A 26,504-nucleotide genomic window follows, 5' to 3' on the forward strand; every position below is an offset into this window, starting at 1 on the left:
TTAATCACCACCATTTTATTTTTATGCTGCATTTCCATAGTTAAAAACATGTTCAAGGCAGCTTACAACATGAAAAGATTTACCTGATTACAAACATAACACAAATAGTCCAAAACAATAAATAAAACACATAAAAAGTACACAATTTCCTCATAAATCATAGTAAGATTTAAAAACAAATATGTAAAAATATAATATCAATAACCACCATAACACACACACACAGACACCCCCTAAATGGCATATTAGTCAATTTCCCATACTGGCATCCATGGAATGTAGCTATTAATCTAAGATTGACCTCTTGGCAAAATAATAAAAGTGAGCTCCTTCTTTCTTGGTACTGTATATCACTGTACTTATAACCTGTAACCTATAATCTTTCTTTTCTGATCTTTGTTTCTCTTGCTAAATTTAGTCTTCCATCCTTCCTTCAACATTTACCCTGATAAACACCAGTTATTAGCAGAGTCAGATAGGATGGACCTTATGTCAAGTCCATCTAGATCAATATCATCTACAATCAGGGCTGGTAACTTTTGGCCCTCCAGATATTGTTGTGCTCCAACTCCCATGAGCAGCTCCAGCAGCATGGCCATTGGTCAGGGATGATGAGAGTTGTAGTTCAGCAGCAGCGGGGCATCGGGGCAAAGATTTCCCAGCCCTGGTCTACATGAATTTACTATTGCTTTCAGAAAAGAAATATTCCCAGTCCTAACTGGAGATGCCAAGAATTGAACAATGGGATTTCTTGCATGAAAAGTATGTGCTTTACCACTGAGCTAGAGTTGTCCAGACTCATTAAAGGACTCAGTAATCAGCATAACTATTATTGTCTTGGTTCCATTGCCCATGACTAGATCAAGCATTGTGAGAGTTAGGGCTGGCCCGCCCATGAGGTGGGCTGAGGCAGTCGCTTCAGGTGGCTGAACCCAAAGAACCCAAGTGCCCTGCCCACCCAGCTGCCTCTGCCACAGGTGGAGAAGTAGCAGTGGCAGGTTCTGGCAAGATGAGATCTCACTGAAAGTCTCATGAGATCTCACTGAAATCTTGTGAGATCTCACCAAAATCTCATGAGATCTCATGCACTCTATGAGACTTCTCATAATATACAATCATTGCCACCACTTCGCAGGCACCACCACACAATCCAGGTAAGGGAGGCTTCAGTAGCAAGGTAGTGGCACCTTCCCATTTCACCTTACGTGGTGCTACATGATGTGCTTCCCCTAGTGAAAGTACACCTAGTATCCTCTCTGGGTGCTCTGGGAATTTTATTCATTTATTGTATACTACTGTTCTTGGGCCCTTCCAGCCATGCCTTAACTCTGATCCTTAAGGATACTTGATACGCCCAGTTGCCTGACTTGATCCAATAAACAGATACCAACCCTAGATCTTCTTCATTCTCTGTCATTTGTTTCTTGTTTCTTTTCATCTTCTTCCTTCTCTTTCTCCCTCATTAACACCCTTCCTCTCACAATGACTCATTTTGTCTCCTATTTTCTTACCTTCCTTGTTTCATTTCCTCGCTGCACTTAGTCCCTTCCTTCCTCCCTCCTATGATGGCTACTACTTTAGTCCAGCCTTACTTTTGTTGGACTCCCCTGAGGTTCTCTGGCTCCTTTAGACTCAATCCTTTCCTGTCTTATTCAAACAAAAATCTTCTGCTAAAAGGTTTTAGTGGAGATGCTGAGGCTAACATTTCTGAAATAAGCTAATTTGAAGAAAAGCGTTGAAAGCTTTGATGGAAATGCAGACTTCAGGACTGAAGCCAGCTGAAAGGGGGGGGAGCATCTGCTTGTCCTTACTGTAAGTGATATAAATCTCCATAGGGAGCAAGGAAACATCTGTGACGCACAGAGGTCTAGGGTCCTCTGAGTAAGGGCTTCTGCTACATACAATTTTAGAACTGGGATACTTTGGGATCTAAGCATCAGTTTGATTTTATATAATAATTTCCTATCCTAAATACTCTTTTCAAGTTGCTGTGTAGTTTTGCTCATATATACACATCTCTAACAAAGCCTTTGTTCCAAATCACTGAGACTTCTTTCTTTCATATTGACTGCAAAGAAGAGATCTTATGCCCAGTTTACACCTTGGATCCCAAAACCTGCTCTTGGCTTCACCAGAAATGGGAAGAAATCATTAACAGGAAAATGTCGTTTCTTATATTGCTACCCAAAGTAGCAGTTTTCTGGCAGCATGAAGTGTGAAATTGCCAGGAGTTATTTGTGAATCAGCAGTCCAAATGGTAATAGGGTTTGGAGACTCAAGTTCAAGATGGAGTAAAGCCATAAGCCAGGCTGAGTCCAGAGATGAGCTATATTGAAGGAAAAGTTCTGGCTCTGGGGAAGCAGCTGCTGTGAGGAAAAAAATGGCAATATGAGTTCACCTGGGCAGAATCTTCTCATTGGGAAATATACCATTCAGGACAACTATAGTTGTCCTTAAACTGTTGATATTTTCATCAGGGTGACCACATGTAGGAAGGAAGAGGTTAACTCATTCTTCCCTGCTATGGTCCTGAGGAAATTCTTCTCTCAAGCTACTAACCCTGGGGAGAGGTTGCCCATTGGCGATCACAGACACTTTTCTTTCTTAGGTTGGTTAGGTGGGTGATTTTCATTGGAACCGCAGGGGAGTTATACTTACTGCCTCATGCGATGCTGTCTCCATGTACTTAGAGGAGCTTTCAGCCTCCAACAACTAAGGTCCAAACTAAACTAATCACATAAAATTACATATTCTTTTAAACTGTCAATAGGTGTCATTGTAGAGGTGGAGGCAAGTTTTATCAAGCCACTCCAGTTTTGAATTAGCAGCACTAGTTAACTATTGGCTGATGGACTTAATTTAAAGTGCTATTACTAAGCTTTAAAACCCTGAAAGGTTAGGGGACAGATTATTTGAGAATCAATTACATTTATGTCAATCCACAGGAGCTGTGAGAACACCCTCAAGGGGCCACTTTGCCATCTCTCTCATGACAGAAATGTGTATATTAGGAGAAATGTTCACTAAATTGCAGGTGATTTTTTTCAAGAAAGAAAGAAAATTGTAAACCAATGAAGAAATGCCATAAATTGAATTTAAGATTGCCCTATTTGACTTAGTGGTGCCTAAGGACACTTTATTCCACCATATATTTTTAGTGATATTATAAGGCTGGCCCTTGTACACATTTTTAATCCATGCTAATTTTATTATTTAGAACTTGAATTTATTCTTTCAGTGCAACAACAGCAGTAGTGTGTCAGGCAATAGTGAATAAAGTTTCTTCAGTAACTGCTGGAAGAAGTGTGTTTCACCAGTTTCCAAAAAGAAAACGACAATGACACTAGACATTCCTCAGTGGGGAGAGTACTTCTTTCAATTCAATTATTTATTTGTTTGCTTTCGACTTCTTTTTAAAATAAAATAAATTAAAAGCAGCTGAATACATTCATTTAGAATGTATTCTAAATGAATACATATCCCTGACCATTGTCCCAACTCCATCTGGAGAACCACAAATTGGTCAGCCCTGCCCTAAACACTATGAGCATTTCATCTCATTTCATAGTTATGGCTATAGGGAGTAAGATGTTGGGTATTGCAGTTTACAAACTGTTTCCCTGGATCCCTTATTGTGCCAACATTCAGACCACACCCTGAGTACACCTTCAGCCTGACAGCAAAGGAGGCAAGCTTTAAAAACACACTTCTTTTATCACAGAGGAGAGGGAGAGAGGTTGGGGCTAAGGACAGTCTTCAGATAATGAAGACAGAATTGAAGAAGAGCCTGCCTGAAAAATGTTGTGGTAACAATGACAAGGAAAAAGACAGATCTTCAAGATGTTGATATATGATGGCCAGGAATTCAGGAAGAGGAAAGAAAGGTGCTGACAAGGGAGAGGACTGGATGATTAGAGAGATTTATGGGTCATCAACACAAAGATGAGAGATTAAAAGGCTGTGGAACACCTAGGTGGTGAATTTGAAATAAAAGCAAAGGATGGTCAGAAGGAGGCAACGCAGACAAGAGTAAGGGAGCAGATAGAGCTCAGAGCCATGACAACAGATAAGTGACTACTTAGATGAATGTGACATCTTGCTAAAAGTGGAATCTAAGGAAAGGAAATATCTTTTCACCATCCTTCTCCCCTGTGCCCTGTGCAGAAAGTGTGAAGGTGTTTATACAGGCAAACAACACCTGTGCAAGTGTTTCAGTAGTCTCATGATATCTGATTTTCATATAATTTCCCCAAGCACATCAGAAATGTGGGGAACAAGCCACCTCCCCCCATGTGTTTGCACTACACTGACCTTCCAGATCCTGTCTCACCCCGCTCCATTTCCCTCCCTTTCAGTGCAATAATGCTGATGATGAGAGATCAGGTAAGGAAAAGCACAGCTTGGCCTGCCCACATTGCCTTTATTAAATGTTGGAAAATACATGGTGTATATTCCATGTTGAAGTATTTCAGCATATAAAATACTGCATATTCAAACCCAGTTTGCCACAGACACATAAATGGGCCTAATTAGCCAAACGTGTGTTTTTCATCACAAGAAGTCATTAAACCTGTACTCACTATAATACAACCAAAGATATGAGAAGCTCATTTTCCTCTATTTGCGAACACTGCAATCGACAGTGCTGCTCATTTTGGAACACTCATTATTTTAATGAATGTGCAAGTCCCACAAACTGAAAGGCAAGTTCTGAGTTAGTCAACCTTGAAAGATAACTACACCCCCCAAAAAACATCACTACCTTTATTGGTCGGTAAGGAGAGGAATTTTGCAACACAAGCTCAACTAACTCAGAGCAAAATTATTATTCAAGATCAGATCCAAGTGCTAGAATGATGACTTGTATCATTTTCGGGAAGGTTCATAAACTATATACGGTACTCTCATTCACATATTGCTTTAAATTATGGTTATTTGGTTCTGCATACTGCTGAAATCATGGCTGATCTGCTCCTGTCCAGATTCTGCTGCTGTCAAGAACAAGACTGTCTCTCCAGCCTCTCCAAAAGGATACCATAGTCGACAATACGATAAAAATATAATATTAATAATTATTATAAAATTATAGTTGACAATACAATGTACAGTAAAAGATATAAAACATAACTTGTAATAAACAGAAGGTGATAGATTACTCGCAAAGAGATTCATTTGTCCCTAATGTCTTGTGAAACTGGGGGAGAGATAAAGATGTAACTGTTTTTGCTGATATATTCAATGAAGTCCCACCAGACCACAATAAATGAGTCTGGCTTCACTTTCCTATTAAAACATTGTATGTACCAGGTAAGTTTTTCTTAAAGGGCTAAATTCCACATACTGTTCCACCAGTTTATAATATTGATATCAGATAAGGTGTGGTTTTTTTTTGGGGGGGGGGTTAGTTTTGAACTGTTGTATGACAAGAAAATATTAATAAAATTATTAACAGATCCTTTGCCTTAATTTATTCATTTACTTTATTATACAAAGAAATATAAGCCAAATCTGGTGAGAACTGTGTCTGTAGCAGTTTTTCTTTTTATTGTGTTTTTCTTTATTTGCAATGCCTATAAATCATAAACAGTGATTCATACACAGCTATTTTCTTTCTTTTAAACCATAGTTCAGTTGCAAAATCAATAAACCATAATTGTAAAACCATAGTTGCAAAATGGACAAATATTCACACCTAAGCCATAGCTTAGTTGCAAAAATAACAAGGTAGCAAAACACAAATCATCCATCCCTAATCAAGGTGTGTGAACGAGTATCCATTTTTGGTAAGAGAAGCATATAGACACTTTGAGTTCAGTTTCTGGAGAGCAATGGCACAGAAATTACTGCGATACTGAATAAATAGTTCATGGCATCCATAAGAACTACTTTATCTGCCAACATGCTTGGCACTTTAGTTGTGCTTCTTCAATATGCCAGTTCAAACCCTTTCAAAGCAACAGAAATAAAAATTACAATTATATTTTGAGCTTCTGGAGTTGAGTCAACTCACCCCCATTCCTCATCTGTTCTTTGCCACCCAGGTTTTAAATACTCCTTTGAGGGGTGGGGCAGGGTGCATTTAATCTGGACCAGAACACAAAATATAGCCAACCATCTGCAACTCTTCAGCTGCCCCTTTCCTGATGAAATATATTTATAAGAGGCAGATTTGTCCTGGGGATTTTTTTTAGGGGAATGCAACACATGGGAAACAGAGAGAGACCTTCCAGAAATAAAGGAACCTTTAATTTCATCTGTCAAATATTTCAATCTCTTTATATAAAAACAGGACATTTAATAGGTACATTCAGTTCTTGAAGAGAGAATACACAGAGAAATGAAAAATGTAATACTTTTATTGGCTTTGATTAGTCTTGACTAGAAACTGAAAGCTCAACTTCAAGAAAGATTAAAAAGCTCTGGGTCCTGAAAGATCAACATGGATTCAAAAGCATGGAAATAGGGATGTTGTCATTCTTATTTTTCCCTGCCAAAGTTAATTGACCTATAATATAAATGCTAAGGAACTAACATTCTCCACAAGTCAATTGTCTGGGAATTAGGAACCTTTACTACCAGAGATCAGATGGCTTCTTTTCAAATACTCTCTTTCCATGATAATGTAAGTAATTCTATTCCAAGTGAACTTTATGCGCCAGGACTTCATAGTACGTTGGGATGTGCTGCAGAAAGAAAAGGCACTGGGGGTAAATCAAGAATGGCATTAACTCCTTAGGGGACCAAGATGTCAAGGAAGCAGGAAAGTGCATAAACAAAAGAAGAAAGAGAAAGTGTGAGAACGGTTTCCCTGTTTTATATCAGTACCTGAAGATGCCTACAACAGCAATTTTCAATGTGTAACCCATGGACCAGCATCATGGGAAGTGGGAAATAGTTCCATAATGTCTAAGGACTACACGTTGATTACAATGGCATTCATCGTTGTAGAAACTTGAGTCTATAGACTGTGCTAATTTCATGGACATAGTGGTTGCTTCATTGCTTCTAATCCTGCATGTACTCCAATTCAGAAAAATCTATGCATGGAAGCTTGGACATTCACAGAAGATGTTGCTTCAGTTTAGACAAGGCATGGGTAACTTATGGCCCTCCAAATCCCTGATGCATTCGTCCCTGATCATTGGCCATGCTGACTAAGGATTATAGGAATTAGTTTACTAGCCCTGGTTTAAACTCAGTGGTTATATTGGAGCTGGAGGCTTCCTGGTTCTAAGGCAGGACCTGATTTAGGCATGAAATCCCTGCTTTTCCTGAGTACATGCACATGTAGCTTTCTAGACACTTTGATGGTGGCTCTGAAGCTTCTGCCTGCCGCAATGCCTCCTCTGATCCTGTGGCCCCAGCATTTATCCCGAGTGGATGTTAGAGATCCAATTGTTGTGGAAACTTCCAGTCTTATGGATGGGATGTCTGGGTCCAAAGATACTCAAATTCATTGGTGGTGTTGGGAGCTGTTGAAGGTCTGTGCTGCTCCCCCTGTTCCTTCTCCAAGGAAAACTCGAGTTTCTAGTTTGGGGAAGGGCTAAACTCTGAGAAAATCCACACGTATCAGGCCAGGCTTCCACATGTTTGCTCAGCATGCTCACCATAGTGTGTATGCCACCACTATCTGGTGTGCAGGATAGTCCCCATCCATCTTTGCAGCCATGGCACTACAGAGGTCAGCAGGCTTCATCCTAGCAGTTGTGCAGAGACCCATACCATGACCACCATTGCCCTAACACTTTTTCAAAGGTTTGGAGTACAGGAAAGGGTGGTTTTGGCTGTTCAGTGCTCCTAAAGCACAATCCTACTCCTACACTTTACTAATTTGGGGAGGGGGAATAATTATGTGGGACTTCTGCCACACAGCAGCCAAAAAAAGGAAGTAGAGGGGCACAGGTTCTGACAGCCACAATTTTGGGTGTGGCTACCAAGAAGGCTAAAGTTGCAGACCCTTCTTTCGAAATCATATCTCAGATGTCCAAGGCCAGAGCAAATATGTTTTTATTGGGACCAACCCTATTCCTGTGACTGTGGTTTTAACTTGTTTTAATTTGTAATGAAACACCATACAGCTGCACCAGGTTAAAATTCTCAGACTGTACTTTAACATGCAAGGAAATATTTTATACAAGGTTGGCAAAATGTTTTGTGTGAGAATGTTTTGCACAGAGTTGTGAAACTGCACATATTTGTTGCTTGCTGAATATCTGTATCTTGAATTTCCTCCGGGGAACTCAAGACTGTTTATACTGCCTTCTCCTTCCCCTTTTAATCTTCAAAACAACCTGTTAGATATGCTAAAGTGAGAGTTGGTAGTTCAGACACCCAAGTTGTGAAACTGCACAAACTTAAGAGTATTTTTGCTTGCTGTTTATCAAGGTTGGCAAACTTTTCGTATGTTTGGGTAAATACCAGTACTATGACTCATTGCAATCAAAGCAAGGATGCAGTTTTTCTCACTTTCTTTGCAAGATCTGTGAACGGCATGGCATAAACATAAAAAAAGCTGCTGTATCACACCAATGGCCCATCTAGTCCAGCTTCCTGTTCTCACGGTGGCCAAGCCTGATGCCTAGGAGAAACCTGCAACCAGGACTTGAGCACAAGATCACTCTAGTATTCAGAAACATTGCAGCATCTGACTCTGGAGTCACAGCATAACCATTGTGGCTAGCAGCTACTGATAGTCTTATCCTCCATGCATTTGCCCAACCCTCTCTGAAAGATGGCCAAGTTGGTGGCCATCACTTTCTCCTGTGGGAGTATGTTCCATAATTCAACCCTTTAGTTTTTTTCAACAGCCCTGTGAGGTAGACTAGGTTATGTTTATGTATGTAAGCAACAGTTCTTGTTAACTGGCTGTGTGAGGGGGAGGGGGGAGGCTCAATCAACATACAGTGTACTGAATTCAGGAAGTTCTGTTGGCATCCGTGGTTGGCAGAAAGCAGGGATGAGGAACTTCAATGTGGACCTGCAGCCTTCTCTATCTTGCTGTCTGGCTATTTCATGGCTACGCCCCCACCCCAGACCATGCTTCTTGTGTACTTTGTTCCACCCATTTGTCTCACTGGAATGCATTCTTGACTATTAATGTGCTTCTTGCTTGCCTGGATGTGTGTGAGGGTGTAGAAACCCCTGGTTTTTTGAGAGGCTGGAATGTAGCCGACTATACAAAAGTAACAGATGCATCTGTTGCTCTGCCTGCTTCTGCTTGTGGTTCCACCCACCAGTGGAGTGTAGACCCTGGAAAGCTGTCTATGAGGAGATGAAGCCCTCAATGAAAAATGTTCCCTAGCCATAGAAGCTAGTAGTTCCTTGTCAACTTGGCAGAACCACTGATAACCTTCTCTTATTGTTCCTTGCTGCTGCTGTTCTTATTTGCCTGGCCCCTGGATTATTTCCTACAGCCTTTATCTATGTCTTCCTAGTCTTCTAAACCACAGGTCCCCTGGATTTAAACCAGACTTCACCTCTGGTTTACTTCTCTGTCCTATGGATCAATGGATGCATATTATCACATTGCTCATACTGAACCCCTGCAAAGGCCTCATCCTTATACTGCCAGTAGCAGTGTTTCAGCAAGGCATCCATTAACTAGTTAACCAATGAATTCCATAATCAGTAGCAAACACAGTACAAAAAAGGGGGAGAGAATAGTCTAAGCCAAAGTTCATATTCAGAATTTACTGAAGCATTGATTAAGCATGCTAATATATGGCAAGAGCATTTGAGAGCTTCTCTAATTAACAGGGAAATGCTCTTAATAACATGCATCAAGTGTTTTCATCCAGATCACAAGCAATTTGCTTCTTTGAGGGGGGCAGGGTGAGAAAAACTGAGCAGCTCTTGTTACACTTTAAGACAATGCCTTCATTCATACAATTAATCAGATGTGATGCAGCAATAGGAAGCTGTTCTTTGTTATGAACCATATCAGCCTATGTCATAATTGGCAACATATTCAGTGACAAGTTCATATTAAACCTATACTGGTCCATCTGCATTATCTGCTATTTTGCCACTGATTGACTGTATCTATATACCACTTCCGGAGCTAATGCCACAAGCTCCTTGGCCTGGACAGCCTTACTTCCCTTGGCACAGATAGATCTTACGTAGCCCCATGGAAGGGAGGGAAAAGAGTTATCTCTTGGCTAGCTAGAGGTATTGGTTATGGGACAGAGAGCTTGCCATCAAAATTCTGCAGCTTTCCAGAGAGACCCACACTTAGCATTTATATGCAAAACATCACCTCACCACTGCCACCCTTGCTTTAAAAATGTTTTTTATATGTGCTGCTGACTTGTATCTTGTAGCACCACCACTGTGTTTTTGCTTTATGTAGTAATGTGTTTTTTAAATGTTCAAAGCCAGTGTTGACACATGACACGATCAAGGAGCCACTAGGCCCCCAAACCACTAGGCCCCCAAACTTAATGAGGCCCCACCTCTAATACTTCACCTGTAGTCCCCATTTGCATTCTGATCACTGGCAGGTTGCAAGTTCTGGAACAGCCTCCCATTTAATTTCCCACAATTTCCCTAATGTAGCATCGTACTGGGACCTGGCACTAATCCTAACAGTGCTGCTTGCTGTTACCACTGCTAGGTCAACATGTCTATCAGATAGAAAGTGTATTCTCCCTCATGGAGAGCACAGGTTGCGGGCGGGGCTGACAAGACACCTCACTGTTACTAGGCAAATGGTTTGGCCATCCTGTAAGCAGGGGCGGGCTGTTACTGGGGAAATTTAGATGTTGCCAATTAGTGATTGACAGCCCTATTTGTTAAATACAAGGCACGCAGCAACGGACGTCCTCTTTCGCTGCATGCTTCAGATCACCCGCCCTCCCTTCCCTAATGTTAGGCTGTTTGCTTGACCTTGCTATGCCTGTCATGGGGTCGTCTGCTTTGGGGCAGGGGCCCAGTAGGAATTTTGCCATTTGGCTTAGTGTGTGCCACTTGGTTTTCGCCTACCGCGTAGCAAATCGTCACAACTTGTAAGGTTTGCGGTTAGGCATTGGTCTGGAATTGGTTGTTGGGGGGTATGGATTTGGCTGTGCCTGCCCTCCAAAATGCTGCTGCTGGTGGAGGGGTATGGATTCGGCTGTGCCTGCCCCTCCAAAATGCTGCTACTGCTGCTGAAGGGTTTTACCATTAAAGGAACCCAGGGGCTCCCCCATGCTTTTGTCTGAAACCCCCCTGGCAAGGGGCTAGGGCCACGCAAGCCCCTGGGAGCATGCTGGGAAGAGGTGAGGCATGGTTCCCAGTCCCGTCTCTCTCCCCAGGTGACTTACCCTTCCTGACTTCGCGGGGGGTGCGAATGTCAGAGCTGTCCCCGTGCGGGGGCAGTTAGTGCTACCAATGCCTAAGCAACCACTCACATTGCTGTATTTGAATAAATTTGTGGCCAAAATTATGCCAATAACCTTAAACAAAAATTAAGTGTCAATTGTGTTTTTCTTGGGGGGCGTGTCTTGGGGACCTTGACGCGCAAGCAGAGGCACTGACACAGAAGACAGGTACCGGAGGGAACTTTCCAAGGCCGTTGGCAAAGCACCTTGGGTGCCTTTACAGAAAAGTGGTATATACATGAAGTGAATAAATCTATAGGGTGTCCCCTTCCCTCTGCAGCCTACAGATATTTGTAGGGTATTCAGAGCATTTGGCAGGAAGCCGTATGAAAATAAATAAAATTTGCATCAGATTTATTTCTTAGCCCAAATCCACACTAAACACACAAACACACACACTCACACACACCCAACCTACAACTTCAGCCAGGCAACTTTGTTTGGAAATACTGTACTAAAAAGAAAAGGGAAAGTACACACTCACACCCCAGTTCAGCAGCCTCTGTTTCACAGTCAGGCTTCTGCTAGCAAATCTGCAGATCAGGGCCAAAAAAAAAAAAAAAGTGTCACTTAAAAGGATAATGCTTCGAGTCAAGAAGACAAATAGCCCACTAAAGGTGAGGCAGCTCAGTCCTCAAGAAGTAACAGCTGTGTTATCATTACAGACAAAGCTCTCATGATCATACACCACTTGTATCAAAATTTCAGCCACCTTCCTCATGCCGAACAATTTATCTTCCAGGCTGGATTCATTATCCTTGCAAGTGACAAGCCTTCTGCAGCTAGGATCACTCTGCCTCTTGGGGTTTTCTATATGGAAAAAAACCTTTTAAAGGCCACCAGCTGAAAGCCAGAAGACTTCACCGCCCCACCCCCCTGCCAAGTGTTCCCATCTCATATTCTTTCCCCCTCCCACTCTCCACCCTCCACCCATCTTTTGCACACCAAGTCTTTCCAAAATCAGGGTCCCTTCATCCTTCTCAAATTTGGTTTTCCGGCAAGAAAGATTGAGTGAGCAGTGTAGTCTGGGTGAATTGCCCCCACCCCTGCAAAAAAAACCCACAAAACCCTACCCCAAAAACTTCTTTAAAGTATGCTAAATGGAAAGCCTTTGTTTTGCTATCATCACCTCTGGCAATTGTAAATGAAGTTGAGACAACCTTTGAAGGAAAAGATGAAGAAAAGATCCTCCAGGTGAAAAATCAGATAGGAAACAAACAAACAAAAATCCTCTCTGACTTCATTTGAAATATGTGTTTTGTTCAGCAGTTACCTTACTGTTCTCTAAAATGATAAAATAAGTTTCCCCATTCTCCTGGTTCCAGTTACTAAAGTTAACACAGAGATACATTTAATGTATTTATCTGAATGCAGATGAACCCACTTCTTTATAACAAATGCACTTCTTGATCTACCTACATTTTCTTTCTACGTTATTCTTTACTTGTACTGCACCTGACTTATATGATGTCCAGGTATAGGGCAAGATACCTGGCTTAGGGAGAATTGCCTTGTGGGCCAAATTAGACATGTGAGGTTCTCCACTACTGTTCTATATAAAAACGTTGTAAGCTTGTTCTCTAGTGTTTGCACATTACACAGGCACAAGCAGTTTCTACACAGGTATAATTGATTTTGTGAAAGAGTGTACACTTTTTCATTTGTACAACTCAGCTTTCATTGGTGTTTCCTGCTTGGCAGGGGGTTGGACTCAATGGCCCTTGTGGTCTCTTCCAACTCTATGATTCTATGATTCATGGTTGTACACATGTTACACTGAACACAAGTATAAGCTGTCCCTACCCAAGTGTCCGTGTGAAAAAGTGAACATTTGTTGACAGAGGCACCAACTTGCACACATGTGATGTCACACGTGTGATGTCACACTTACAATGCTTGATGTTGCATCACATTTCGGGTGGAGCCAGCGTGGAACCAAATGTGGTGGATGGTGGCTCCTCCTCTCTTATGTTGGGCCAGGAGGTGGTGGTGGTGGAGGAGGAGGCTCTCGCTCCTGGCTTCCCACTGGTGGCAGAAGTGGGATGTATGTCAAGGGCTGGCAGGTGCGGAGAGACCCATGGTTTGGGGTTGAGGAGGGGAAGGGAGATGTAGGTGAGGCTGGGTGGCAGCAGCAGCTGCAGCAATGGTCATCACTGCCCTCTTCCAAAACCACCTTCTCATGGCCCTGTCAGCCACTTGCCTCAGCTGCAAGGGAAACATGGGAGAGGGGAAGCACCCACAAGGTGCCAATGGATAGAAACTGCCTCCTTTCCCTCACTGGTTGGTCAACCACAGCTTTTTTTCTGTGGGTGCTCAAGGGTACACAGTTCCGGCACCTTTTCTCCCCAAATGTTAAAAGTGTGGCACTTTTTTGTAAAACCTTCATGGTGAGTACCGACACCAATGGATATTCCACACATGCTTGTGCACGGGGCCCCACATCAAAATGTAAACAGCATACAAGATATCAATACATAATTTAAAACTTTAGAAGTGCAAATAGCATTTCAAACAGACAGCTCATTAAAACAACATGCAAAAAAAAACAACCCCAAACAAGTAAACTCACTCTCTATGTGTGTGTAGTATTTGTGGAAGAGAAAAGCTTATTAATGTATTGGAGAGAAGGAAGGGTGCACATTCACAGAGCATGACAAGAGATGCGACTGCGAGCAGAGCCAGCCAACATGCACAGCCCCCTTCCCTCCTTGGCTCACTCCCAGCCCCTACTCCCAAGCCCTAACAGAGCTCTTATGACATACCCTCCAACATTTCTCCGATGAAAATAGAGACGTCCTATTCTAGTAGAAGTAGTAGTAGTACCCCATCCATCTGACTGCGTTGCCCCAGCCACTCTGTGTGGCTTCCAAAATATATAAAAACATAATAAAACTATACAGGGCTGCCTTCAGCTGTCTTCTGAAGGTTGTATAGTTACTTATCTCCTTGGCTCAGGGGTCACATAACTCCATACCCTCCAATGAAAACAGGGACATCCTACCATACCCACCAACATTTCTACGATGAAAATAGGGGTGTCCTAAAGAAAAGCAGGACATTCTAGGATCAAATCAGAAACTGGGACAGCTTCTGTAAATCCTGGACTGTTTCTGGAAAATAGGGATAGGGCAGAGAGGAAAGGGAGCTGAACAGAATGAGCAAGTGCCAGGTGGCAATAGTGTTCCTGGCACTTTTTATAATTGAGTGGCTATGCAGCTCAGCTTACTGTGTACACAGATATACAGTTATGCACTCACTGACCATAAAAGGTGAGTGCCTCTAGTGCATGTTCTTAGAGTAATGTGTGAATATCCCTGTTATATACATAGGTAGGGCCTATACACTCATTGAATATCACATTTGAATTACTGTATGAGTGTACAGTTAAATTATCTGTGCACACAGGCCTCAGCCCTATATACCTGAAGGAGCATCTCCATCCTCAATCCTTCAAACTGGGACACTGAGGTCCAGCTCTGAGGACCTTCTGATGGTTCCCTCACTGTGAGAAGTGAAGTTATGGGGAACAAGGCAGAAGACCTTCTCTGCTTCCCACCACAAATTTAATTTCTAGAGACTTAGAGAAGGAAGCTGAACTCTGCAGGGTGGCAGTGCTAACAAATCACACCAATGAAGATCCTCAAATGCAAAAAAACAAAAACAAAAAAACCAACAACCCAAGATCACAAGGCATAGGCAGTGATTTGTCAGGGACAAGCATCAGAAATGCAGTGTTCTCGTACATTGTCTCAGGTATATCAGCTCATGCAACACCTTTGAATTCTGCAATCCAAAGTTGAGAGAGGCTGCCGGTGATCAACTTTTCCAGAAACAGTATTTCCAACTGTTGAGTCAAGGGCTGTAGAAAAGGCTCAGAGCTGAGTGGTAGAGTGCTCTCTCTCTCTCTCTCTCTCTCTCTCTCTCTCTCTCTCTCTCTCAAAATCCACTCCTTTGAGGCCTCCTATATATTTTGCCTACTATCATGGTTTTCCTGTTTTTAACATATGCTGATCTGATCTTCTTAAGGTGCAATAGTGAAAAATAAATTGTTTTTAAATGATAAGTATGTTTTGCATGCAAAAGGTTCCAGGTGCAATTGCCAGCACCTCCAGTTAGGGTTGGAAAACACTCCTGTTTGAAACCCTGTATTGCTGCTGCCAATCAGCATAGATTAGAATAGGAATCTGCATTCCTTATGTTCCTGGGCTCAAGCTCAAGTGTTGCAGGCCAACAATATCAGGAAGGCAACAGATTCCCCACCCTTAATGTAGACAACACTGAGCTAGACAGACCAGTGGTCTGACTTAGTACAAGGCAGCTTCCAAGGTTGGCTGGGAAAGCTGTAGTATATGCCTTTTCTTTTCTTCTTTTAAGAAAGGAAAAAAGAAATGAATCCTTGTGGGCTGTCATTTAGGAGGCAAGGAAATGATGATTTTAAAAGAACAATTCGTCATTATCCAAGCTGCAAGCATTTTCTTTAGAGTATTTGCTTCGGCCTTCATTTCATAGCACAAGTGTTTGGCTTCGGATGCCAAGCTGACATGTGGAAGCGTTTGTAAAAATGTTGTCCCCAGGCTGCTTTCCAGATTCAACTAAACCCTTGCATAATTAAACTGTCCTTTCTAATAGTGGCCACTTGTTTGATCAACATATATATGCATATATATATATATATATATATATATATATATATATATATATATATATATACACACACACACACATAATAATAATAATAATAATAATAATAATAATAATAATAATTTATTATTTATATCCCGCCCATCTGGCTGGGCCTTCCCAGCCACTCTGGGCGGCTTCCATAAAAACAAAAAATACAGTAAAATCACACGTTAAAAACTTCCCTGAACAGGGCTGCCTTAAGATGTCTTCTGAATGTCAGGTAGTTGTTTATCGCTTTGACATCTGCTGGAAGGGCGTTCCACAGGGTGGGCGCCACTACCGAGAAGGCCCATACGCTAAAACAATTTGTATCCCTCTGGGTTAGAATGCAGAAGAAGTTGATATTATGTAATCAAGTTCTCCTGCTTTCTAATTAAACAGCCCCTTGTTTCAGACTCCAAATTTCCCTCCCTGGGAGAATCTAGTAAGTTGCTGTTTAAATAAGGCAAAAGATTCTGGTCCAAAGGGTTGGCATTTGTGTGTGGCATCCACTCTCCCTTTTTATAAGGGATGTTTAGATTTACACAGATGGTGGTCTGGTGGGGCAGCAGCATTGTGTGTGGGGAGTGTCCCAAATTTGGGCTGGGAAAAGTTGGAGGGTATGCCCTCCATGTTACAGTCTAAATCCATACTGGGCTGAGTGGTGGTGCTGAATACCTGTGTTAAAACAACCACCACAAATCTGCCCTGAAAAGGCACAGCTATGTAGCTAATGTAAAGTGTAGTCCGTTTCTTAGAAGACTGAGGTGCACATATATTGTTGACTATTTAAAGGTTTCCTTTATACACTGCTTTTTCTACCAAGGAAAAGTGTGTGTGTGTGTGTGTGTGTGTGAGAGAGAGAGAGAGAGAGAGAGAGAGAGAGAGAGAACAGACTGCAGTTTGAAATAATGGCCAACAGACCTGTTGTAAAAGTACTCTATAAGAGAAATGACACAAATCTGCATCTCAATTGTCGCCTCTTCCTCCTCACCAATGACATTGTCTCACCCCAACTCACTTTCTGTCTTATTTTGCATCCCGGGGAAATGTTGGATCTCTAGAAGCTGAATTTCTATGTCAGGGCAGTGGGGTGGGGTGGGGAAGAGCTGCTTCTTTTTACTCCAGTGCCATTCCATGTAAATCCATGCACATAGACACAAAATTCCAGTTTTGAAAAAATGTTTGCCAAATTGGTTTGGGAGTTATGTGTGTTTTAATAACTGTGTGTGTTTTGGTAAATTGTTATAGCTTCTTTAATGTATTGCAGGCAGAGAAAAGACTTCAGGAATGGGTAATGGAAGAGTGATGGGATCACAGATCAAGGCATGATTATTGCTGTGAGAAAGGGGGTGCCCCTAAGAATGCCCCTATTGTCTGTATGAAATGCTGGAGGATATGGACATAATGGGAAGAAAAGGGGAATGAGGGTAGAACAGCAAAATATGCAAATTTAAGGTATCAACTCTTTAATGATGCCTTGTGCTAAAACTGTGTAATGAGCATGCTGGAAGGGTGCTTGCTAAACAGAAACAGGCCACAGCCAAGGGCAGATCTACTATGAAACTAAAGAAGCTTAAGCTTCAGGGTCCCTAATATCAGAGGGGCCCCAGAAACAATTTTAGTCCACATTGCATAAAACATTTGGGTCTAGTAGACCAGATTTGAATCACTCAACTCAAACTGATCATTTGTTGTTGTTGTATATATTCCAACAATAGCAAAGTTTGAGAATCAGTAACACAGATGTTGTAAAGATGGGGCGTACAGCAATTTTAAGCAAAATTGGAGTAGTTTTTTAAAAAGAAATTGTGGTGATCTGTCATGGAACAACCCCATTGAAGAAGATAAGAGTGGTTACCAAAACCACATTGCTGGTTGCAAAGGGGCCCCCATGACAGTTTAAGGTTCAGGGCATCCAAAATGTAGGTCTGCCACTGGTCACAGCTGAACTTAATGGGGAAGGCATCTCTGTCTCACACCTCCCACTGACTGCATGATTGATTAAGCCAGATTGTTGAAGATGAAGATGGAAATGGGTGGGTAGGTTCCAGCTCCTTCCAGCTAAGGCAATGGATGGAGGCCCACTGTCTCACTTTTCTCTCTCCTGCAGACAGGTGGAATAACCATGAATGGAGACAATCCTGGTAGAGAAAGTCTCTCCCAAACAATGGAGGAGGACCCACTATATCACTGTTTATGAGGATTTTCCTGTCCCTGCATCTTAATACATGCCAGTTGAGAATACTGATTTAGATTTCAACTAGCAGCCTTGTACCGGGCATTGCTCAGGAATTATAAGAAACCAAAAAAAAAAAACAGCGCAGTTTTGAAATGTTCAGTCTGCCATATTGATTCAAAATAAATGCTTACCTAGTCCCGGGGTGGGTGGTTGTTGTTGCCCGTTGTGGCAGGCCCCAAACCCCAGGGAGCAAGGCTGGGCAAGAAGGCTGGCAGTTGGGAACCCCCAGGCCGGCCACTTGGAGTGGTGGGCTTTCCCGCCATCCAGATATTTGAATTCTGGCCGATCCGGACAGGCTGAGTGGGTGGGGATTGGGAGTGGACCAGAGCGGAGCAGGCTTCACCCTGGTCTGCCCCTAACCTATAAAAAGACAAGCTCCACTGACTTCAGGACTGCAGCTGGCCAAAGAACAAATCCTCCCTCCCCCCATTTAGTTATGCTGTGGGTTTTATATGCTAACCTTCCTTCCTTCCTTCCTTCCTTCCTTCCTTCCTTCCTTCCTTCCTTCCTTCCTAGGGCACTGCATTTACTGACATTGCTGTGGTTAAATAATGGTTGCCGCTTTCGGAGCTGGGAAGGAATTTGCCTGCAAACAGATTGGCCCCATTTGCAGGTGTTGCCTTCCCCATAGCAAAAGTCACAACTTTGGTGGATAAAGCTTTGGGTGGAATCCTTTTAGTCTAACATCAGGTGGGGAGGTGAAGTGGTGCATCAACCCAACCTCAGAAGGGTGTGTTCACAGGAGTACCCTGTTAGAGGGTCTAGTTTGAAGTCTCTGTCAACAAGTCAACAAGTCAAGGCGTCTGGCAGATGGCCATAGAACTCCCCCCCCCCCAGCAGCTTGGGAGGACCATTCGTTTAGACCTGCATCTTGCAGAGGACCCATTAATCCTAGACTTGACCCTGTCATGTCTCAGCCCTCCACCCAAAGGTTGAGAGGGATATAGACCCAATGCCTAAGCCAAACTCTGCCTACATCTGGAAGCAATGGTTATTTTTAAACTCCAGAATGTTGTCTTGTTCACCTTCATAAGCTAGGCCTTGCTCCCTGGGGATGGAGTGACTGTGACTGGCTCCGCAATGCTGTCCTTTTGTATCCAAACCGATGAATACCTGCTCCTTGATCTCTGGAAAAATTATGCAAAATTGGATTAAGATCAATGCAGTTTTAAACAGTCCAGTCCACCATCTTGATTCAAAACTGTATCCAATGGTATCCAGACATAGGCAGAAACATGCCTTTTGATCTCAAATCAGCCAAATTAACAAACCATGAGCTTTCCAAAATATATAGTATATGTTCATTAAAAGGCAGGTTTCCTATCCTGTGAAGGTGGCAGTCTCAATGCTAGGTCACAGGGAATAAATATTTACAAATATTGGGAGCATTCAAGTAAGTTTTACTCAAAGTGGGCCTTTTAAAATTAGTCATAGCCATTAATTTCAATGACCCTACACTGAGCAAACCACCCATAGCAACATCGCATAGCACTCAGTAGAGTTTGTGTAGAATGATTTTTCAGTGAATTTGCCCTTTTGGGGAGTAACTACCAACTTCTTATGCTTACAGCAGGAAATTACTTGACCACAAGATATTTTGGGTTAGGGCATCCTATTCTCTTTAAAACAGAGAGAGGGAGAGTTGTGGCGCTTTAAGCCACAGTACCTAAAATTAAATTAAATTAAATTAAATTGAGTAGGTTTGTTTGTGGGGCGGGAGATGAAGCAATGCTTAGAAAATTCCACGACAATTTCAGGCTTAGTATCTGACATTATATTCAAAGACAGCTGGAGGAAAAACAGAAGCTCACTATATGAATGTATTCAGTGACCCATAAAATCTAGCAACATTCAGCACCATTTAAATTAAATTTAAACAAGCTTTTACGAGCTCCAGTTTTACCTACTTATGCAGTATGAAACTTGTTGAAAAGGAAAATCGGACCAGTAAAAACAATCTGTAATACACCTGTATTTTCATCGGTATATACACCACTAGTTAAGCTTAATAAGAAAAGAGAAAGAAATCATGTAAAAGAATTTAATTCAGTTTGACAATCCAATTAATGTTACTTGTGACACTAATTTTTCTTGATTAATGCTCATACAGAGGCATTGTCATTTTTATCAAGAAGTACATTGTTCACGGGAGTTTTGATGGCTTCATAAACACCCTTAAAGCATCCTGGTAACTATTGAGATTAGTTATGATATTACGATATTTCATTTCTTTCAAAAAATATTATTTTAAACTACCTTTTTTTAAAAAAAAGTGCGTGGTCAATACAATATGAATTCCATTACAGCAGAGTGGAGGCAACCATCAATAATGGAGCAAATAAATATGTATTAAACGTCTCACTTGAAAACAATGTCATTATGAACAAAACGTTGCCCTTCATGCAATTTATTCTAGTCATCCGTATTAATAGAATCAACATTTCTGTCAAGATGAATAGTAAAGTTAACGTTTGCTGCACTGGGGAGTTAATTTATTGCTGTCATTCATGCAGATAACAAAGTCAACATTAATTTTAGGTTTCTATAGGTGTCAACACAAGTTCCAATTCTAAAAATAGCACTACATAACTAACGAAGTTGCTTCTCACCCACAATCAATAGTGAGTTTTGTAGCCTGGATTAGCCAGTCAAAGCTTGAACCACAGCAGCCTTTGGCCTGCATGCTTAGTCTTCAAGGGTGATCCACTCAAGGCCTAAGGAGGGAAAGAGGCATGCCAATGCCCCAAGCAGTCCAGAAATACTTCCAGGCCGTGCACTGACCTTTGGACAATAACCTAACTTTCTCCTCACCTGCTCATTTGGATGGTATTCAGTTGCTCAGTTGGATGGTATTCAACTGACTTGAATACCATTAAGTTAGAACTGAACGGCTCTAACTTAATACAGTGGTACCTCGGGTTAAATATGCTTCAGGTTACATACGCTTCAGGTTACAGACTCTGTAATAGGCACCAGAGGCACCAAAAATAGTGCCTCAGGTTAAAAACTTTACTTCAGGATGAGAACAGAAGTAGAGAACAGGATGAGAACAGAAGTAGAGAACAGTTTCAGGTTAAGAACGGACCTGCGGAATGAATTAAGTTCTTAACCCAAGGTACCACTGTAATGCCAATGACTTGAAAACCTTCCCTCCCTCCCTCCCTCCCTCCCTCCCTTCCTTCCTTCCTTCCTTCCTTCCTTCCTTCCTTCCTTCCTCTTTTGCAATCCTGAGCAGTCAACAAAAATGGTGCTACATAAATACCTTATGTGTACAGTGGGTTTAGCAGTGTAAAATTAGGCTTGTGCCAAAGCAACATTTCACAGAAGTTGATTTTCCCGTCTTGGTGTTTTGATGTTCTGGGATTGGAAGTAGTGCAACTATCTTGTGGCATTTGGTGCTTTGTCTAGTTATGGATGCCAGGGTGTCTTCTGGGTCTCTTTCCCTTCACAGCTTTCACCAAAATCCAGGCAAAGTGGCATGATGTTAGCTGAAATAGCACATGCCCTGATTGGCTGAGTAGTTTTGAGGGAGTTTTTATGCTTAGTTGTATGCTTAGTTGAATGCCTCCATATTATGTACATGGCTGAGAGTAAGAGAAACAAAACCTATTTTCTTTTTTCTCAAATAATACACTGGGTCTTTGTTGTTGGAATTCTTTTCTCTCTGAATTATGTCTGTGTTATTTAGGTGATTGTGTAAACACTATGTATGTTCTATGTTACAGTTCTCTTTTTAAAGGAATCCCCTTTTGCAAAGGCCTTTCCAGTTGAAGTCCTATTTAAATATACAAACCCTTATGAAGGGAAAGGAACTGGGACCTTGAAATTGCCCACCAACAGGTCACACCTGGATGTACAGAACATGGAACAAACACGTTGTTCGCTTGGTCTCAGTTTCCTCCATGATGGTGAGATCTATTGCATTTCTGTTTCCAGATTTGCATCTTTACATAGAAATTAGTATCTGCATGTTATGCAAATCCATGACCCACGATGTTGCCTTCCTTTCCCTACACTGAAGAAGGAGAGTGCTAACATTCTCCTTGCCATTTTGAGGCCATTTTCGAAACATAGTGCAGATTCACAACATGCATTTGAAAAAACATCCAGCACAAATTTAAAGTACATTACTTCCCCCAGGGAATCTCGGGAGCTGCAGTTTTCCCCTCACAGAGCCACACTCCCCAGTACCCATAACAAACTACAGTTCCCAGGATTCCCTGGGGGAAGAAATGTGTATGGTTGTGGATCTGCTTTTAAACACATGGTCAATGCTTATCTTGCATTCACTCAGTGTCAGGGCCATGAAGGAAAAGATGGATCTGTTGAAATAATCAGATATTCTGACTTCATTTAAATAGGTAGCCTCTCCTCATTTCATCTAACAATGTTGTTAATTAGTTTTTCATCCTATGGGCATGTGTTCTCCTGAATTCCACACCATTTCACAGTGCTACTGCCAAGATGTATGTGTGTCAAAAAATTCTCCCCCCTCTACTTTAAACCTACAATTACCATCTTGCCACATTCTCAATAGCAGGAAATCCAATTACTTTTTTCTTTAAATGAATATATAAAGAAAGCAGGAATGGAAAGGGAGGGGGAAACCTCAGCAAGTGGTAAATTATTCATATTGTCATACAATCCTAAATGCTCTGGTACAACTGACGGCCTCCATTTTAATCGTGATGCAAGGCTGCTTCCCTGATTTGAAGCAATAAATAAAAGTGCACATTCTTGTACAGGCGCAGACAGTACAATCATAGGGCAGTCATGATTTTTCTTTCTTTCTTTCTCTACAAAACATATAGCGTAGATAGATACAGGAAATGCCATCTCTGCACTCCTTCGGATGTTATTCCAGAGACAAAAATAAAACAAAATAGTAAAATCCTATAGCATTTTTGCAGAGCATCATGCATACTATCAAAAGAGCTGTATATTCTAGACTGGAATTATAAAAGCTGACAGACACTGGGTTGCCTAAGACCACTCTTCTAATTTTGTGAGCTACGATTTGAGCCACGGATTTAAACCCTCAAGTTCATGCTCTGATATGCTAAATTCTGCCTCCAGCTGATGGCAGCATGTGTTTATATGTTGGTGGGACCTTAGTAGGCCATCTGTTCCAACCCACTGGTTCCTGCAGGAAATCCAGATCTAGAACATTTCCAACACAGACTATCTGACCTTTCTTGAAGACCTCCAGTGAGGAACAGAACAAACTATTGATCACCAACATGACCCACAACTAGGTTGAAGCTTGATCTAAGGTGGGTTGAAAAAGCAGCACTACCTCCATATAAATAAAGGGTAATGTGTTAAAAGGTGGGTCATCCAGATGCATGTTTGAGTTAAAGATGGATCTGTGTCTGAAAAGGTTTAAAATTGATGCTCTCACCTTTAAATCCTATGGTCCATGAAGGTGTCCTGGGGGCTATAGGAATCTTTGAATCTCTTCTCCAAGGGGCAGAAAGAGATGCCAAATATTGGGGCAGGAGATTTGACATCTGATGGCCCCTCTCTGCCACCACAAAAACATATGTGATGCTCGCCACATGGCTCTGACACAGATAAGGCCCAAAAAGGTGTGTGTGATGGGTTGCATGAAGGAACCATAACCTTCTGAATTGCTATTCCTCTGCTCTAGGAAGAGAACCATGTGAGCATATACTGTACCATTGCTACCCAACCCCCATTATTCACAATAGGGGGGAATCACTAAAGGAGAAAAAGAGAAAGACATGATGGAGGGGTTCCTCACTTCCACTTGGCCAGCATGCTGTCAGTTCTCTCCCCAACCCCTTTTAGGACTGCAGATTTACTATTTTAGAAAACTATCCAAATATTCAAATAAAATCTAGCTTCTTATAATTGAGGCCTAATAGATTTGACCTCTTTCATGACAGTCCTTTAGGTGTTTAAAGTGTATGATCATACTTCCTAACCAAACCCACACCCAAGCTTTCTCTTCTCTTGGCTAAACATACCCACTTTCTTCAACCTTTCTGCACAAAACTTGTTTCCAGACTGTGGGCCATTTTCACTGTCCTTCTCTGTACCTGTTCCAACATTGTCTTCACCATTATTAAAGTGTAGCATCCTGAACTGTATGCAATATTCCAGATGAGAACTGACCAGTACAGAATAAAGTATTATTAAATATATGTTTACAAATTGTACCAGGAGTTGTTGTTTTATAAAGAAGATCCTAACCAATCAATGTCTAAGTAACTGAGTTTCCAAACCAACACTCTTTTGGTATTGTTATCCGTGGAATAGTTAAAAGTAAAGGTAAAGGTACCCCTGACAGTTAAGTCTAGTCGCGAATGACTCTGGGATTGTGGCGCTCATCTCGCTTTACAGGCTGAGGGAGCTGGCATTTGTCCACTTCCGCAGACAGTTTTTCTGGGTCATGTGGCCAACATGACTAAGCCGCTTCTGGTGGAGCCAGAGCAGCACACAGAAATGCCATTTACCTTCCTGCTGGAGCGGTACCTATTTATCTACTTGCACTTTTTGGTGTGCTTTTGAACTGCTAGGTTGGCAGGAGCTGGGACTGAGCAATGGGGCCTCGAACCGCCGACCTTCCAATCGGCAAGTCCAAGCAGTGCAGTGGTTTAAACCACAGCGCCACCCGCCATGTCCATCTAGATATTATTGGACTCCAACTCCCACTGCTCTTGTCCATTGGCCATGCTGACTGGAGGTGATCAGAGCTAAATTCCAACAACACCTTGGAAGGAAACATGCTATCCACACCAGTGGTATAAACAATGAAGTTATCTAGACAGAATGGAGGGGAAATGCCTGATTCACAGTTAAACTCAAAAGCAAAGGAATCCTGGTTAAGTGCAGAGCAAAGTAACTGGTGAAATGTTACAGCACTTTGAAAGCCAAAAATCAAACAATCTTCAAAGTAGGCCAGCCTTAGGTGAGATGAAGCAGAACAAATCCTGAATTCTAAGAGATGGCAAAGTTGTAGGTAGAAATTGTAATATTCACTAGGAACCATGAAATGTTGCCTAAAGCAGGCACACTGAGACTATCTCAAGCATGAATAACATAGAAACACACACCTTGACATTTAAAAATATGTTATCTTGACATTGTAGCAGTAGAAAAGACACTGCTTTAAGGACACTGGGTATTTAACTCCCGAAATAGCTATTTCAAGGAAGGCATAAAGCAAGTCATTTTTTTAAAAAAACAAACCCCTCCACATCCAGTCTTCCATTTTGACCTTATGTCAAGATGAGCTCCTTAGTGTCAACAGTGCCTATTATGTAAAAACTACGTGCACCTTTCACTTGGTTATATATTTAAAAATATTGACACATGTTTTGGAGAGTATGGTATTTTTCAGCTGTTCATTGTGGGGGGCAGAGCAGGAGCAGAAATCTATTTCTCAAATTGTTTAAGTTACAGATGGCAGGAGTTTAAATTGCACGGACAAATTTATAATGATGGTGGTTTAAGAGTATCTCTGGTTTGAATCTCACATTCACTGTGAACTCACTAAGTAACCATTTTTTCTCAACCTCAGTCAAGCCTTCTGTAGTAAAGGGGATAATGATATTGACTTACCCTGCAGCCAGTGGCATGTAATGAAATTTTTCATAGAGGAACAGTTAGGGCCAGAGGCACCAGCTTGTAAGGGTGATGGGGGGGGGACATCATGTGCGTGAGCATCGTGACTCCTTCCCTAAGTTGGGCAGAAGCTTCCTGGGCTTTGGGAAGCAGGCATCAGGTGTCTGACAGAATACTTCAGCCCTCCCCAAAGTCAGGCGGGCTTTCGGAAGGTGGCAAGAGGGTTACTGGACCCTTTAGGGGGCTAGCTTAGTCACTGAAGCCCAGTGACCACACACCACTGCCTGCAATGTTATTGTAAAGATTACAATGGAATTCATGTAAAGTGCTTTGAATACTTGAAAGCATTACAGAGAGCCAGTGTGGTGTAGTGGTTAAGAGCGGTAGATTCGTAATCTGGTGAACCAGGTTTGCGTCTCCGCTCCTCCACATGCAGCTGCTGGGTGACCTTGGGCCAGCCACACTTCTCTGAAGTCTCTCAGCCCCACTCACCTCACAGAGTGTTTGTTGTGGGGGAGGAAGGGAAAGGAGAATGTTAGCCGCTTTGAGACTCCTTAAAGGGAGTGAAAGGTGGGATATCAAATCCAAACTCTTCTTCTTCTCTTCTTACAGTGGTACCTCGGGTTACATATGCTTCAGGTTACATACGC

General features: G+C 41.9%; 1 protein-coding gene across 3 annotated transcripts in view; it reads right to left on the bottom strand.

The window, feature by feature from the left end:
* PCDH11X (protocadherin 11 X-linked) overlaps positions 1–26,504 on the bottom strand; it is a 777,133-nt gene that overhangs the window by 496,423 nt on the left and 254,206 nt on the right. The window contains exon 5 of one of the 3 annotated variants that reach the window (XM_079962398.1): positions 19,290–19,391. The exons of the other annotated variants lie outside the window; for them this stretch is intronic. Within the exon in view, the coding sequence (XP_079818524.1) occupies positions 19,299–19,391 (93 nt within the window). The 3' untranslated portion in view covers positions 19,290–19,298. The remainder of the gene's footprint in view (positions 1–19,289; positions 19,392–26,504) is intronic. 3 annotated transcript variants of the gene reach the window in all.

The sequence above is a fragment of the Podarcis cretensis genome (genome assembly GCF_951804945.1).
Source record: "Podarcis cretensis genome assembly, chromosome: Z".
Taxonomy (NCBI): Eukaryota; Metazoa; Chordata; class Lepidosauria; order Squamata; family Lacertidae; genus Podarcis; species Podarcis cretensis.